The following is a 17,483-nucleotide window of genomic DNA, read 5'->3' as shown; positions in this document are numbered from 1 at the left end:
CAAGTAAATCAATGATCGTTTCTATTTTATTTGATGAATCACACAAAACTAACAGCTTTTACTTTAAATGAGCCTTAATCAAGAAGAGTTGCATTTTTTAAATGTACACTATCCTTCGCTCCCCAGGGATGTGGCCCAATAACCGAATCCGCGCTTTACAGCGAAACCAGACACCGAATCCGCCGCAGAGGCAGCTGCTCCTAAAAAATTCAACTACGGCGCACAGGGCGTATGTGTAATTTACAATTAAATGCCTGAAATATTCATGGTTCACTCGGTGAGCAACAGCGGCAGGAAGGAGCAACTACAACCAAAAAAGGACTATACCAAAGCACAGTGGAAAAACAAAAGCAACTGGCGAATTGCAAATCTCGGATGCTTAACTGACAAAGCGAGGACCAAAGGACCAAAGGGATGGGCATCGGCATCGGTTTCGGATGGGGGCGAAGGATTCAGGATGAGCAACGGCCTCGCGATGCTCGAATATTTTGTTCGAGCAATTTCCGTTGGCCATTGGGTGCAAGTGCAATCACAAAATGGGCTCAAATATGCGACAGGAATGCGGCAGAGATGAAATGGAGAGCCCAAAAACCCAAAGCCCGCAGGCGGTTCGCAACCAGCATGCTGTCAATATGTTTTTCGGCCAAATCGAATCGAGTGAGGTTGCATGAGAGCCCACATACCAACAGAATCGAAGGATGCGGCAAATATAACGTTGTAAAGGAGCGACGTGGCAGGACTTGGTAATATTGCGGCCATAACGCAGTGCAAACATGGAACGTGTCCTGTGTGTGTCCCTGAGTGTGAGTGTGTGTTTGCGATCCTGGCTAAATATAGCCATTACATTATTGCACTTGACTGCAGCAGAGTCCATTTCGGCCAGCCAGCTATCTCCCTCACTCACTGGTAAACATCCCCCTCATCCCCTGGCTCTCCTCCCTTCTGCATACTTATATTTTGCAGTGCACTTTGCGACTGCGACCGCAGCAGACAAACAAATGCCTGACGCTAAAAAGTATGCCATGGTTTTTTCCCCAGGACGAAAAGGGGGTGCGGCAGGCAACAGGGACGACAGCGACCTAATAAAATTCCGGTTTCCCAAATTGAGTTTCTGTTGACGCTCCATAATTTTGTCGGCTTACACATTGAGTGCGTTTTTGGTTTGACGCCACTCGAATAATTCGTTTAGCTGGCCTCGGAAATGCAATGGTATATCCCTAGGAGCCCTCTTTATTTCAGGGATTTCTCTATACTCTCCTTTTGCAAGACATTTTCCTATTTAAATTTGTTAATGCAGAGGCTTTTGACAGGACGTTGCCTCTCTGGTGGTATATTCTAAATGCAGTAGTTGTCGGGGCCACTCCTATTTGCCAGCCATCCAATTTAAATTTTGAATGCGCATGTTCATTTGGAGTAAAAGCGGTGCACACAATTATAAAACTAACTACCGCAAAACGTGAGAGCGGAAAAAATTTAATTAAAAGCTCAGGCAAACCGAGAGCCAAACTGAACAAATTCAAAACAATTAAGGTGAGGGATATTCGGCAACGAAAATGTGTCACTCCCTCTGACCGCAATAAAAAAAATATTTAAATCATTTAAATAAACATGTTCTTTTTGTGAGTTATGTTGTTCTAAGAACAAAGTTTAAGTTTGCAAATGAAATAAATAATACAAAAATAAATAATAGACTTGTTCTTTTTGTGAATTATGTTGTTCTCAGAACAACGTTTAAATTTTTAAATTAAATAAATAATATTTCATTATCAAAACTTAGGATACAGTGAGGAACCGGTCATGGTTTCTGGGATGTGGTATTTCATTTGAGGTTTATTATGCATAAATCATATTACACTCTGCATCGTTGGATGTCTGGCCTCAAATGCTTTTGATGCATCCTTAGAAAAAGGAGCCATGTTTGCTGGCTGTTTTTGTGTGTTTCTTAGTGCAGCAGGCTTACAAGAAAAGCCCATGTATAAATGAAGCCTATTCGCATTTAAATAGTGTGCGTATATATGAATGTATATGGCCTTATCCTTGCTAGAAAAAAAGGCGAAGAAAAAAAAAATATATATAAATAAATGGCGGCTACGGGCGGCAGTTGTTGAATTTTAAATGAGCAAAAAAGCAAACGGCAAAATTATTACAGCCCAAGAGTTTTTATTTCCTCCACCCCGGCTTTTGGCCCAGCCTTCGACCGGGCCAAAGACAAGTTTCGGTATGCGGAAATTTGCATATGAGCGGGGCAAATACACATTCTCGCAAAATCCACATGCACACGCAGAGCACGCGGTTCATTGACATGGCAGGGGAATTTAAAAAAAAAAGGGAAGCCAACTCGAAGCCGACTGAAAGTGTAGCATAAAACGCGGCGCTCGTTCCCCACACACATACACACACACAGAAAAGCACACACATAAACACACTCACACACAGGCAAAGGCCTAGTTTCTCATTGTCCTGTATGCATAAAAAATGGCTGGCCCATCTCGACTTCATTACTCATTTTCCGCTGATATCCGTTGATATTCAGGCCTGCCCTTTAGTCGTCCTGCGCCTACTTAATCACTTCCTCCGCCATATCCTTGGCCTGCGTCTTGGCCCTTATCTGAGCCCTCTTTCTCCCATTGATGCCAATTAATCTGCGCCTCGCTTTGTCTGCTCCTTTTTAATTAATGCGCCTGGGAGTTGTTTTATTTGTACTTTCACCGCCCTGTAATTTCACCTCCTCGCCCTGGTTGCTTTGCCCTGACAGCCAACTTCTTTTTGTATCCGGTTTTCTCTGGCCTGTTTTTCACTTTCTTTTCTTCGTTTGGTTTTCTTTTTTTTTGCCAGCATAGTTCTCAATAATCCCCTCTCCATTTGTCAAGCTGGCTGATTGTGCTGAACGGCGAAGGAATGCTTATTGGCTTACTCACAGACCTGTTTCGCATTCGACTCACTTTAAAACGGATTGCGTTTTTAAGCCAGTCAGTGGATTTTCTCAAACTATATTATTTAGTTATATATAGATTTTATATCTGTTAATTACAATTGGATTCAGTGTTTAAGCCTTTAATTAAATTTTACAACTCCCGAATGCAACCCTTTAACATTCATTTCTTTTACTGATTGCTTAATTTTAAAATTGTAAAGTGGTTTCGATTACTGTTTTCATTATTTACTTTAATACGAGCGCGCACCACTCAATATACTTCGGCTTGGAGATTGCTTTCACTCAGCGCATTTAATTAAAAAACACTTCAATATTCATTTCTTCCGCTGGCAAAATAATTGGAACTGATTTCAACAGAGCTTTTGTTTTATTTTTGGTAACACGAACGATCCTTGGGTATTTGCAAAATGCAATTAAATCGGAACTGTGTACTGTGTACTTTCGCGAAGTTCGCTTTTCTCTCTTAAGCAAACAGGGTTGTGTGTTTGAACTGACATATTAAAAAAAGGTTATACCATAATTTAAGTGATATAAGCTAGTTATTATATATTTTTATACCCGTTACTCAAGTAGTAAAAGGGAAAGGAGATTCTATAGCTTCTTGCGCAGCGCAAGTTTCTTTAATATTTTATTACTAAAAGTGTAAATGTTATTTTGCTCTGATTATCAATACCTTTCTGCATGCCAAAAATGGTTTAAATTGGATCATTCCTTAAAAAGTTATAAGCAAATACAATGTGCCATCACGGAAACAGCCGATTTTCTGCATGCATATCTCCATCTCCCTCTCGCTCCCTTTAGTCGAGTAACGGGTATTTAAAAGTCGAGGCCTTCGACTATAGTGTTCTTTCTTTTTTACTCTTCCTATCGTTTTGAATTCTTTATGAAGTTCATGTTATTCTATTCACTTAAAAAGATCGAAAGCTGAAGCTTCTAAGCCCTTAACCCTTAATTTATAACCATTAAATTGAAAAACACAGCTAAAGTACAGTTGCGATGGCAGTGGGTCAAATTGTTGCCCCAATTCCTGCCAAAACACTTTGGCAGCCACAAGCCATTGAGCAATCCTCTGGACATTACAACCATCCTCAACCGGCCATCCTTTACATGTAGTTATGTGTGCCTGTGACGTTGTGCTCATTTGACAAAGTCCTATCGGCACAGATGAACAGGAACGCTTTGGAAGAGGACACACAGGATTCTCCTTCTCAGTCGTTTGCACGGGCAACAACATCAATCAAAGTGAAAGTGAGTGAAGCCCTCTGCCTTATCCCAAACACCAAACCCAAACTCCAAGCCCAAACTCCAAGCCCAGTCGAAAATGCATTGAAAGCATTTACGAAAGTATGCCAAGCATGTCCATAACCATCTATGCACATGGGAAACCCGTTTATGTTGATGGAAACCTGGCAGAGCAGACCTGTGCACCACCACTGGGCCAAGAATAGAAAACCGCTGGCAAGTGTGGCACGAAGGCATTCTAATTTCGTTGCCAGGCGTGGCGCACAACAATGGGGAAAAGCTCTTCCGGACACTTACACACAAACCCATGACTGAAAATGAAGAAAATGCAATTTCCAGCGGCAGAATTGCCAACAGGAAGTGAGAAGGGCAAAGGCAAACGGAACTTCGTTCGCATTGTCCTTTCTTGGAGGGCAGGTGACCTCTGGGGAAAGCAATTATGACCTCTGCTTTACGTAAATCAAATGGGGATAAAAACCATATTACACAAGGACTGCCATTGTTTGAATGGGCGTGTGATTAGAGTCCTCAGAAATGCCCAAGGAGCTGACATTGTTGACACTGCCTGATAAGTGAAATTGATGAAAGGCAAAGGGCCCTCAATGTATCCATCCATTTTTCCCTTTGTTCGCCAGGACTTTGAGTGCAGCACTTTCAATTGCAATGTGCCGGCGGTGTTGGTGTTGCGAAATCCCTGCCAGGTGTTTAATCTTTAAATTGCTTGGAGACCTGATGGGAGAAAGGCAAAAAATATGCAAATGCAACTGGAGCGACTGCATTTAACAGTTGAAATATTGCCACCGTCGATCGTCGGCATATCCTCACAGGACAACTAATGGCCCTGTCGACCTGCTAGTGGCAGAAAAATCGTTTACTTTGCACAAAAAAGGTCCTAGTATAAAGCGAATTTTTTTGACTTTCCACTTATATTCTCTTGGTTTGATTGATTGAATAAATTGTGCTTAAAATTGGAAACAAATATATATTAAAAAAAAACATGTGTATTTTAACAGAAAGCAAAATGAATTTTTAATTTTTTATTTGGCATTCTTTTGACTTTTCACTTATACTTTTTTTGATTATTGATTAAACAAATGGGCTTAAAAAATGTAAAAAGAGAAAAAATATCTTGTCAAATTAAAAAAATTATTTTATCACAAATAAAAGCGAATATAGGTTCAATTTTATATTCTCTTGACCTTCCACTTATATTTTTTTTGATTATTGATAAATCAAATGGGCTTAAACATGTAAAAAGCGCAAATATAATTTTTCAAATATAAAATAAAGTCTTCCAAAAATCAAAACGAATACACAAATTTCATTGAATTTACTAATAATTTTTTTGATTATTGTTTAATCAAATATTTTTCAAACGAAAAAATACAGTTTACAAAAAGTTAGAACGACTTTGAAAATTTTCATTTGACTTTCTCTGACTTTACACTTATATTTTTTCAAATTAATAAAATTCTTTTCTTCTTTTGGCTTTCCACTAATTTTTTTCGATTACTGATCAAACAATGGCGCTTAAAATTGGTAACAAGCAAGCAAATATTTTGTAAGCAAAAAAATTAATTTTTTCATAAATGAAAACAAACATAATAAAATATGATAATTTTTTCGTGGCACGCCCTTGTTATAAAGGAAAACGCCAACCTACATGAGGTAGTGGCTGGGGAATATTATCCTTTATTATCGCGCCATATGCAACTAATTTCCTTACGATTACGATTCCCCCGTCAGGCATTAACAACTTTTGATTGTCGTGACATCTAAGCGGGCGACTAGCAGTGGGCAATAAAAGTTTGAGTACGCCGCAGGACTCCTAAACCGTAGTTTGGCATCCAAAGGTGGTAACGGCCATCATTCGAGCTCATTTCGCGCGAATGACCCGATTTCGGTTTTAATGCCCAGCGCGGTGCGCTCAGTCGTCAGTCCTCTGTAATTGCCGCTTTTCTGCTGCTCCTGCTGGATTTCCCGCTGAATTTCCCGCTGCGTTTCGAGTGTGCGTGCTGCAGTTTTACTGCCACCCACAGGGGCAACAAACAACGACCGCCAGCGCATTGTGCCCATTCGTTCTGTTCTTTCAACTTCATTTTGCACCAGCAGCAACTCGCACTTCATTGCTGTAACCACCCACACCCCTCCTCCGGAAAACCCGCTGGAAAACCCCCTGAATCACCCCCTGGAATCCCCCTCGCCAGCCCTCAGGCTTATATGTTTTGGCACAAGGTGTGAAAAGCACATGTGCAAATTTTATTTATTCATTTTATTTGCATGCCAAGTGTGTACGGGTGTATTTTATTGTTAATGCACAGCCCAAAAAAATTGGCAAAAACATGTACAAGTACTATGCTAAAATCATTTTTTCTTTACATTTACTTATGGACATCTAATTACCAGACTTTAAATTATATGAAAAACAGTATTCTAAGACTCCATTCAAAGAAAATTTCGGTCAAGAACAATTGTTTCTCAAAAAGTTATAGTTTGATAAAACTCAAATCTAATTCTGAATTCAAAAAAGTCCTTTTAACCAAAGTTCGCATAGGATCGAATTTTTAGAATACGATTTTGCATATAATTCGATGTCTACTAATTACAATTTATAACAATACTTAATCATTTAAAATGTATTGGAATGGAAATAAGTGATCAAGGTTATACAATATTTTTTAATCCTATCTTCTTCAATTATGGACGATATATTATTTTCAGGAAGTAAAAATGTAGAATTTAATCATATAATTTAAAAAAAAAATTGTGATTATTTGTATTGACATGAATTTGTTTTCTTTTAGTACTTTATACTTTATAGGAACTCTTTAAGTAAATTCATTGCTAATTTCTTTCAGTGTACTTTGCATTGCTTTCCACTGTTTGCCTTTGTGAGAGTGTATTTGTTTGTGTACGTGCGACTTTTAGCGCGTCACTGAATGCGCAGCTTTCTAGCGTCTGGAATCGTTTTCGCTTTTATTTTTTCCCTCAGCCATATATGCCAGCAGCAACTTTACTGCGTTGCTGTTTTTGCCTTTCATGCCTCTGCCTCATGTGTGAGTGCCTTTTGTTTGTGCGCTCCATTTTGCTGAATCCCAACTTTGTGCGGGACACCAGGCTCTGATCCTTCCCAGGCTCAGGATCTGGATCCTGCCTCCTGGCTCCTGGCTCCTCGCTCCTGCCACGGGGAATGGCCAAACAAACAAGCCGCACATACGGACAAATGCAATGCAAATCTAATATGAATTGAGGTTGTCTCACTAACAAAGGCAAACGCCTCGCGTCGCCTTTTCCGACAGTTTTCCACCTTATTCGCTCGCCACTTCTTTCCCTAGGTTCTATGCTTTTCCCCCTGAGTTTTCCCCACTCCATACGCAATTGTATGTGGGTGGGGGGGGGGGGGGGGGCTAAGCGAAAAGTTTTCGCAACTGATGAATGCAGAACGAACGTCCTTTCGAAAGGTGAAAATGAGTCAAACGGCGCACATGCCACATGACGTTGCATGTAATTTGCTCGACACTGCCAGTCAGCCAGGATATGTGTGTGTCCTGTCTGCAAATAGGCCAGAGGTGCGGGGGCTGGGGAGGCAGCTGCCATTCAAGGAACAGCCAACAGGACATACACACATGTGTGTATATGTGCCCTGCTCTCCGGCAAATAATTAAAATTTCACTTTCTTGGCAATTCACTTTTTACCCAGTACCAAATTGTGTCATCAGGGATTCTTTTTTCAGCTGCCTACTTTAAGCCAGCCTTTTGAAAGGACGAGGAAAAAGTTGTGAAACCGAAAGTTCCTTGCTGACACAAGACTGGCGGTAATTAAAACGGGAAATTAAAGGAGTGCTTTTAATTACGTGATCTTAGTCACAGCGAATGTTGCGAATAAACTAAGGGTAGTCTGAATTTTTGACTATATATCGTATTTTATTGTGACTCAAAGAGAAGAATTTTTAAGTTTTAAAACCTTATACTAATACAGTTCTATAAAGACTTTCTAGAGATTAACTCCTTCATATTTTATTTAAAAGCTTAATAGCCGAAACTTCAAAATTTAGGGTACAGGGAGGAATCGGCCTTAGTGGCAAGGACTTTTGGCTGGAATAAATTGATATGTACAGGTTTACTTCATAACTAGTATTTTAAAATAAATTTAATTAATGTAAATTATTTGTATTACTTACCACATCGATAATTTGCATTAAAGTTAAACCAAAGCTTAATTGTAACGGGTCCGATTCATTGAGAACGGGACGTTCTAGTGTATTATAAGGATCCAAAAGATCATGTAACAGTCTCTTTTCATGATATCCTGCTAGGCAAACTGCAAGTAGATAAGATTCGAATTAGTACGTGCAAGTAACTGGGGAAACTTTGTTTTTATGGTTGGGTAGTTGGATAGGGGGTCCTGCAAAAGGACTGCAGCAATTGTTTGCTATTTCGCAGGAGCCCCGCAAATCAACATCAATAATTCGACGAAGGGGTTTGGTGGCAGGGAAGACAACAACTAAAATTTATTGATATGCAAAAGTTTACGAGTTTTTTGGTTTCTCCAAGTTGGTTTTGCCTTGGTCCTTGGTCTTGGGTTGGTTTTCCAGGACCTGTGCGGATGCGGGCTTTGCAGTTGGCGTCGAATTGGAAAGGCAACAACAGGGAAAGGAGTTCGAAAGGATGGCTGGGGAAAAGTTTTTGCTCTTCGCCTGGCCAACACACATATGTCTTTCTCAGTTTGTGTATAAGGACGAGACCATTGTTCTCTGGCAGGAGAATAACAAAAGGAAACTTTTATTGAGCAAAAGTTTTTCACATACAAATTTTCTTGTTACGTTTTTCCCCAGCGATAATAGATTGCCTCACACACACACAACACATAGGGACGGACATATGCGCATCGTTATCGTGGAATTATTTATGCATGAATGTGGGCAGCAGAAGAAAGTACAAAAGAAAACTAGATGGTTCAGGGGTTCTGAAGCTCTGGGGGCGGAATCCAAGTTGCTCGCCTGCTCTTTGGCTCTCAATTTGATAATTTCTTAAGAGTTTTCCTCTCGTTTTCCCCCCTGTTCTGCCATAAAAACCCCATAAGCAGACGGTAAGTACTGGTAAATGGCGGATTTATTGAGTTGAGCGATTGAGAATGCAGTTCATGTGGCAAAGGGAAAAATAATCTGGCAAAATTGCCACTGATGAGGTGCTTGAAAATTGAATTAATCCCAGATTGATGTGCAGTGCAGCATTTGCCCTGAATTTGAAGAGAGGTGGGTAATTAAATTCCTTGAATTAATCCACCTCGGGCAAATCTCTTTTTTTGGTGCAGCAAAAGTTTGGCATCTATTGTAGGTAGGAAAGTTTTAGCTTTCACTGAGCTTAGCCCGCTTAACCCAAAAGATTTGCATAGAAAATGAACAGCGTTTAGAAATTATGCACATGAATTTTTTAGTTTTAATTTGTCTTTGGTCCTGTTCCAGCTGGCTTTCTCCGGCCCTGCCACTTTCTCCGCCGTTTTTGCATATTTCATTCGCTTTTCACGCGCCCTCTCTTTTCCTTGTTCATTTAATATTTAAACAAAATGACGAGCCTGCGGGCCAAGAAAAAAAAAACGCTGAGAGAGGCCAGATGAGGGAAAAACTGCAGCTAACGAGCACAGGCCAGGCCAACAATGAGTGGGTTGGTTGGTTGGTTGGTGGGTCGTTTGGTGGCTCTTTGGGTACAGGGCACCTAGTTGGGCCTTTAAGGCAAAGCATTGACACCAGCCCAGTGGCGGAGGAGTGGGGGCCTAGAACAAAGCAACAGGAGCCCAGCAGGGGCTCAGAAAGTACAAAACCGACTGAACAAAAACAAAAAAAGAGGCCAACGTCTGATGAAGTGTCAAAATGAATGTGATAATAAAACAAATATGAGGGGCTGCCAGCGATCCTGAGTATCGGCCGACCATTGTAACTGGACACAAAGGCGACTTTGCCGACTTTTCCGACTTTTGACTGCGACATCACGAGTCGAGACTTTTGTTTTTACTGGCTTTTTTGTCTAACCATCAGAAACAGAGAAAAAACTAACAAAACAGTACAATACACGACGAAGAATTATTTTTAGCAAAGAACCAAGTAAGCAGCAACTTTTTTTTTGCGTAACTCGAAGGACTAAACTTTAGTTTATTGATTAAAATAACTGGTAAAATCTTCTTTTCTATAAAAAAATATAAAAAAAGGGTTCAAGATATACAAGAATAACAACCAAAGAAGATAATACTAATTTAAAAGATATAGATACAAAGAAGGTAGTTTAAACTTAAATTTTAAAGCACTTATCTTATTAAGAAATTCCTATAGTAGTCATTCGTAATACTTAAGAAAGCATAATATTGTGTTGTCAAAAAAATCTTGGGTAATTAGTAACTCCCTCAGACATATAAAGAGTCATTAACTTTCCATTTTTGAGTCGTTAACCCTTCGCGAAGTCAAGTCATCTTTAAATTTGGCTTTCTTTTCCGCTCTTCTATTTTCCCAACAGGCTGCGGCCATTTCCAAATGCTTTTTCAATGGCTGCACTTCCGTTTCGTTATTTCCCTTCTTTTTTTTTTTTTGGTTGATTCTCCTGTTGTTGTTGTTGTTATTGTCCGTCGGCAGGCCGCATAAAATTGCAATTTTATTGCAGTGGAGCATGAAAAAGTAATTGCTATTTCACAAAGCCAAGCCAAGTCGTTGGCCAGACAAGGATAGGTGGAGCATTAGAGGGAGACGGGGCGAGGAAGTGCGGCGGCAACAGCTGCAAGGACTTCGGGAATGGGGCACACTCGAGCGGGCCAATTTAATGGACAAAATAAAAAACAACCAAAATTGGTTAGGAAATGCAGCTGCCTACAAAGCACAACAGCCGCAACAACACCAGTAATAACGACAGCAAATTGGCCGATGCTCCCCAAAAATGAAAATAAGAATACAAAATAAGAAGTTCGCTTAAGATGAGGTCGGATAGCAAATACCAGTATACTCTTTATAATAAGGAATAAGGTCAAACTTAATAACATACCAAATCAAGCAATTTAAAAAACCCTAAAAATACTGCACTGAAAAAATACTGAACCGAAACAAAATATACAAACTTGCTTTATATTTATTTATAGATTCAATATAATAATCTTAATCAGTTTTAAGACATTATATTTTATAATAATCAAAAATGGTTACGTTTTAAATATATTTAACACTGAAAATTGTTAATTTTTAAGAACCCTATTATCATATACCATCTAAAAGGAATACACCTGCTCTGGAGTTCATCCATTATCCTTGTCTTGGCCAAAGGACCTCCGCTAAGAGTAAAGAGATGGCAGAAATATTTCGACTCGCGCTGTCCGCCGATATTAAAAATTGAAAGCAAAATGAAAACTGACGGGGCGCCAAACCACTTAAGCCCCCAAAACCGATACAAGGTGAAGTGAGGGGAAGTTGGGGGTACGAAAGTGATGAGGCTTGATGGCTGTCTGTTCAGAAGGGTGAACACTGTACAGCCAGTCCCATGACAGCCAACCTGCTAATGGCTGCGGGGGAGGGAAAGGGGCAGGGGTAGGACCAGCAAGGATTTGCAAAGGACGATGCGGGACTTTGGAACAGAGAGAGAGAGAGCGCTCAGAAGCGAGCATTTTAATAGCGCCAAGGTGACGCTTAACCATTCAAAGCTTAATTTATGCAATAAAAATTCCAGCACTAACCCGCCCCCTCGGAGTCCCTTCCAAGCCACCCCCTGCACAAACACACACACACCCACACAGTTGCCCTTAATTGGATGGGGCTTGGGAGCTGGAAAAGCATTTAATTGCTTATGACTTTCTTGTTCTCCTTTTTCCTGTTTCTTTTTTTAGGGACTCCGGATGGGGCAGATAGAGTAACCTGAGAACAGAGTAGGCTTAAAAACGGAAACAAATCGATAGGTAGCTTTGTATGGGAGAAGTAAAACAATAAACAATAGAGAGATTGTATTACTTTTAGTTCCAAACACAACAGGGTTTACCTAATCTATCCATTAGATGATTATAATTTCTAACGAATGAGTTCTTGTTCTAGTAATATACCGAATTTCGACACTTTTCCCAGTAAAAGCAGTGACTGGTATTCCCGGGTTTTCCCTGGCATGGCCATCAATCAAAATGCCTTGTGTCCACTATTGAAAATTATGAATGCCATCACATTTAATGATTGATTTTGGTCCAGCCCACATTTCGGAGTCTCGTTCTCTGCATACTTTTTGATCCTTTGAAAACAGAATGGAGATGGGCTGGGGATTGTTTGTGGCTAACTGATGGGCCCATCATCTGGCTCAGCCCCATGTGTGCCTGGATGGTCTCTATAACGCAAATGGCTGGCATGACATTGTGTTTTTCTTTTTGTACAACCCTTTAGCTAATGATGGAAGGGAGCCTGTGACATTTATCGTATAGATTGATAGAACCGAGAGGGAGTTGACATTTTGCGAAAATTCCTCAACAATGCATGCCCCATGTGGGCGTATAGAAGTTGCACTTACAAAGCACTGCACTTTAGATAAGGTAGCATAAAAATCAAGCATTTTATTAAGAATGAGTACATTGACATAAAAACTAATAAGACAAACGCCCCATCCCTTCGCTTCAATTCAAATTAATTCCATCATCGCAAGTAAGCGGCAAAAGACAAGAAATGGAACGACGGGGGGCTGTCAAAAGCGAAGAGTCCTGAAGTCTTGAAGCATGCCAAAAGCCTTTCGGTAGCAATAAATGTCATACTAACAGGACGTGGCCAGGGAAGTGTAGAAAGGGCACTTGGCTGGCCAACGGGGCGTATGAACGATGTCATAGGGCAAGCGCATACTCGACACACTCATGAATACAGTAACAAGAAACAGCCGCACACACATTTGCAGCTGGTGTAAGCAACGTTGACGTTGTGCAAAGTTTAAATCTGATTAGCGATGGCAGGCAGGAGAAAGGCGAAAGGAGGTTTGGGGGGCTGTACAATATGGCCGGGCAGGAAACGGAAGTGCTGCCATAAAATCATAAACATGCACACGCATATGGACAGACGGCAATTGTTGTTGAAACTGCTGCTGCTGCTGCTGCTGTTGCTGCCATCGGTGTTGCATGAAACATGAACTCAAAGCCGAAGCGACAGGACAGACACAAAAAACGAAAAGGGAATGAACGACTTCGACTGCAGACACAGAAATTGCCACAGCGTACACACATGGCTTAAATTTATGAATACAGCCAGTGCACAGTGGTTCGAAGGCATTTAAAAGTTGTTATTATATTTTAATTTGAAAATTCAAAGCTCCCAAATAAAGCCTTGCTAATTCTAAGGGGTTACCTATGTAACTCCTATGAATTTCGGGACAAAGCCAAGCGCTTTTTCATAATCTTTTCAATACAATGAAGGTAAGCCCTAACTTTAAATAAATATTAGTAATGATAAATTAACTAATTTGAAGCAAATTCTGTATAGTAACATATTTATGTTAGTTATTCAATTTTCCGATTGTACTTGTAATGCGTAAAGTTACTTATAAGTTCGATTTTCTCATTCTGATAAATGTAAGACTTTTCCACTTTGTTAGAAATGCCTTAAATTTTAAATAATTATATTAAACAAATGAAATAAAACTTTTACACTGCGAAAAAACGAGAAATCATTTAATCAAATAATTGTTAAAATATTTAAAATTCATTTTATGCTGGGTTACAAGTCACCAAAAAACAAGACAAAATTTAATTAAAAGAAAACATCAATAAAACGATTTTAAAATTGCTTTGAGAGCCATTTTATACAATTTTACTTTAAATAAATCTGAAACCTGATTGACTAATAAAACTAACATATCAAATAAGTGTTTGCCTTTTAGCCACTGGCACCACCGTACGACGTGTGTACTTATTTACGCTTCCTTTGGCCTGGCACGCTAACCGCGACACGCGAAAGCGACTTTCTCTGCTCTGCGCCAGCCTGAAACATTGGCAACACTCTCCATCGTGTTCCTCCTGCCCATATGGGCAGCCATTAATAACCCCAATATGTGTAAGTGGCAGTCAAGCCATCTCCTTGCCACCATCTTCAGGTGCCTTTTTTTTCGCCTGCTGCTAATGGAATGGCAGGCATTTGAGCTGGTAGCCAAACTTGGTCCTTGTCTCGTTCAAGATATTGTTGCCGTGACAAAGAATTTTTAAGCTTTTAGTGCAGTGCAGCAAAGGCAAAAAACAAAAAAATGTATATATACCATTAAAAAAGATTTTCTAAACCCCTTGCCACAACCACTTGAGATGGGAAATTTCTGTGCAGCAAATGCTTGTTGAAAGTATTTATGGCATTGCAACTTTTCGGCACAGCACCAGCCACACATTGTTCGACATGACTTTGCTTAGTTTTTGGCAAATGGTTTTTTGTGCCAGAGAATGTGGGCCAACTAAAGCAGGGAATTTAGTTTAATTAACCAACAAATTCCATTCTCTGGAGGGGCATTCAAAGTGATACAACGTTTTGGGGAAAAAGCGTAAGTGGCAATTACAACTGAAAAGTTTAAACTTTTCAATTATATTCATTAAATGGTTGAGCCTTCAATAGGCCTCGTTCAGGTGCATCTGAGTGAAGAGAGCGTTTATGCAACATGGCCTTTGAAGGACCTCAACTGCGGCCTGCCACGCGTTAGCCACGAACAAGGACTAAAGACTCCTCAAGTGGGGCGACGCAGGAAAAGAAAAGAAAGAAAATATCCTAAGGCGCAGACGCTTTCAAGTGGCATAGACCGGTCTGAGATGGCTGTTGTTGCCCCACTTGAGGCTGTCGTAAATGTCACAACTGGCAAACAACAATGACAGCAGGGGCAGCCCAACCCTCAAAATATCCCCACCCTTGAGTGGTTTTATGTGTCAAAGTGACAATATGTTGCCGGGGTGCATTATGTTGCTGCTACTGCTGCTGTTGCTGTTGCTGCCACAACTGTTGCTGCATACAGCACTCGAGATAATTTGAATGGCACTCACCTTTAGCAGATAAATTCAAATATATCAATAAAAATATCCATGAGTGTTTATTAAGTCCGTTGATTATTTGCGTGCTGCTGCTGCTGTTGCTGCTGTTGCTGTTGCTGCTGCTGTTGCTGCTGTTGCTGCTGCTGCTGCTGTGGCTGCTCCTCAGTTGCGCCGCAAAGCTGCCTAAATAGGAAATGAAGGCGGTAGTGCTGATCGCTATCCCCCTGAGCAGGATTGCCGCACGTTGTTGCATTTGAAATTGCCGCTGCTGCAGGGACACCAGCAACACCTGCAGCACCTGCAACACCAGGGTGAATGTGGCCGAGTCACGTTTCGACATTGGAATGCTGGTGTCCTTTTCGCTGGTGCGACATTGCATGTAGGTGGCCGTCGCAGGCAGATTGATGTTGCTGATGCTCGTGTTGCTGCTGCTGCTGTTGCTATTGCTAGTTGTTGTTATTGCTGCTGCTGCTGCTTCCTTAAGGGTTGCTGGTTTTCTTTTTCGTCGGCGACGCAATCGTTGTCGCTTGCGTGCACACAGTCTTATATTTGTTGGTTGTTGGGTTGTTGCCTGATCGCCGGCAGCAATTGCTGCTGCTGCAAAGCCAAGTGGCGACAACATGTTGCTGTCTAGCAGTTGCTGCTGCTGCTGCTGCTCGTGCTGCTGTTGCTGCTGGTCATAGCTGGCTACATCTTCCGCTCTTTGTGATGGCTTCTGTTCTGGGCTATTGTGCTGCTTGTTTGCGATGATGCTGTGGTGTTTTGTACTTAAGCTCCTTGGTTGCAGTTGGGTGAGTTGCTGGTGTTGCCTCTTGTTGCTGCTGCTGCTGTTGCTGCTGCCGCTGCTGCTGCTGCCGCAGTGCGCTAATCTTACTGCCAGCCACAGCTCATCATCGTCAACTTCAGTCAGTTTCAGTTGTGCATTTTTCATAGTCTCTTTCGGTGTTGGTTGTTGCCAGCGGATATGTTGTCTGCTCTCTACTAGATTACAATAATTTAATTTTCGGATTTTCGGCCTTATCCAGCTGCTGCAGCTTACATTGTCCCCTTCGGAGGGGGGCGGAAAAAGGGGGGCGCTTAAATCCCTTTTGTGTTGCGTGCCTCGGCCGCCCTTAATACCTACTAATCTTATGAAATTTTCACCGCCTTTTCACTTTCTCCCTTTATTACATCAATATGGCAAGTATAAGTTTTATTGTTTGCAACATTATTATGTCTTTCTTTTGTCTTCTTATTTTCTTTACAACCACAAGAGCGTTTTCCTATTATTTTTATGCGTTTTTTTCTTACAATTAAAGTTTATTCTTAAACTTCTTTTTTCATAATGACTTTCACAATATCATAGCATTTTACATGTTCCTAATTTTCTGTTGATGTTCCTGGTTTTCCTTTTCTCTCTCATTTGTTCGTGGTCTTCGATTTGTTTTTTACTCTGTAGTTGCTATATTATCCTAGATTTTCGTATTATTTTGCTATATATGTAGAGCTATTCAATTGTTAGTTGTCCTAATGCAATCCGTTGCAGTTGTATATGGCAGTGCTTTGTAGCATTTGGTTTCTATTGATTTACTTGAGTTCTTCCTTATTTAAGTACGCAAAAGTGGCGGCTGTAATGAAAGAGAGAGAATAGATATTAAATAAAATATAATATTGGTAAGTTCATATATATGAAAAAAAAACACTTTATTTTAACATTAACAACAATTTAATTTCTTCTAAACCAGTAATATACTAGTAATGGTAAGTTGAAGGGGAATCTGAATCGGTTGAATGCATTACGATTCAACCCCTTGGGGTCATTTTACTAATCGAGCTTCTCAGATTCCGACCCCTTGACCCGTCCAGTAACCTCAGGCTGTGGCCTACGACTTTGCAATAACAAAGGAAACTAGGACATGCACAGTTTTCGATGGAGAGCCGGGAGCTCTCTAAGATATTGCTTGAACTTCAGTTTCAATTACTCAAATTAATTAGTTTTGCTAAAACAATAAGCCCGAAACATTTTGCATGCTAATCACCCCCAGGATTTTGGGCAGCTGCCAGCCGGGTCAGGATGTGGCCGAAGATCAAGGATGGCCGAAAGGCCTACTTAGGGCCAAGTCCGATAGAGTTGCAGTGATTCCAATCCCGCAGGACTCCGACTCCACTGGCAGTCTCAATAAATAATGCGTATGCAAACGATGGGCACACAAGGGCCCAAGTATCCTGGCAAATGGCAGAGCAGGAATTGAAGCAGCTGCAGGATGCAAAATGCAAATGCCACAACGGCATGGAGAACTTACCATTCCTGACGTTGATGGACATGTGCGGGAC

The 17,483-nt window shown here is 40.7% G+C and overlaps 1 protein-coding gene across 1 annotated transcript in view; it reads right to left on the bottom strand.

Annotated features, from left to right (window-relative positions):
• Positions 1-17,483, bottom strand: part of nAChRalpha5 (nicotinic Acetylcholine Receptor alpha5) — a 58,365-nt gene that overhangs the window by 17,273 nt on the left and 23,609 nt on the right. The window contains exons 3-4 of the mRNA XM_065863815.2: positions 15,183-16,777; positions 8,359-8,498 (exon numbers count right to left, since the gene is read on the bottom strand). Coding sequence (XP_065719887.2) covers positions 8,359-8,498; positions 15,183-16,101 — 1,059 coding nt within the window. The 5' untranslated portion in view covers positions 16,102-16,777. The remainder of the gene's footprint in view (positions 1-8,358; positions 8,499-15,182; positions 16,778-17,483) is intronic.

This window comes from Drosophila suzukii, chromosome 2L (assembly GCF_043229965.1).
Source record: "Drosophila suzukii chromosome 2L, CBGP_Dsuzu_IsoJpt1.0, whole genome shotgun sequence".
Lineage (NCBI taxonomy): Eukaryota > Metazoa > Arthropoda > Insecta > Diptera > Drosophilidae > Drosophila > Drosophila suzukii.
Note: the sequence above shows the minus strand (reverse complement) of the source record. Positions and strands in the feature narration are given on the sequence as shown.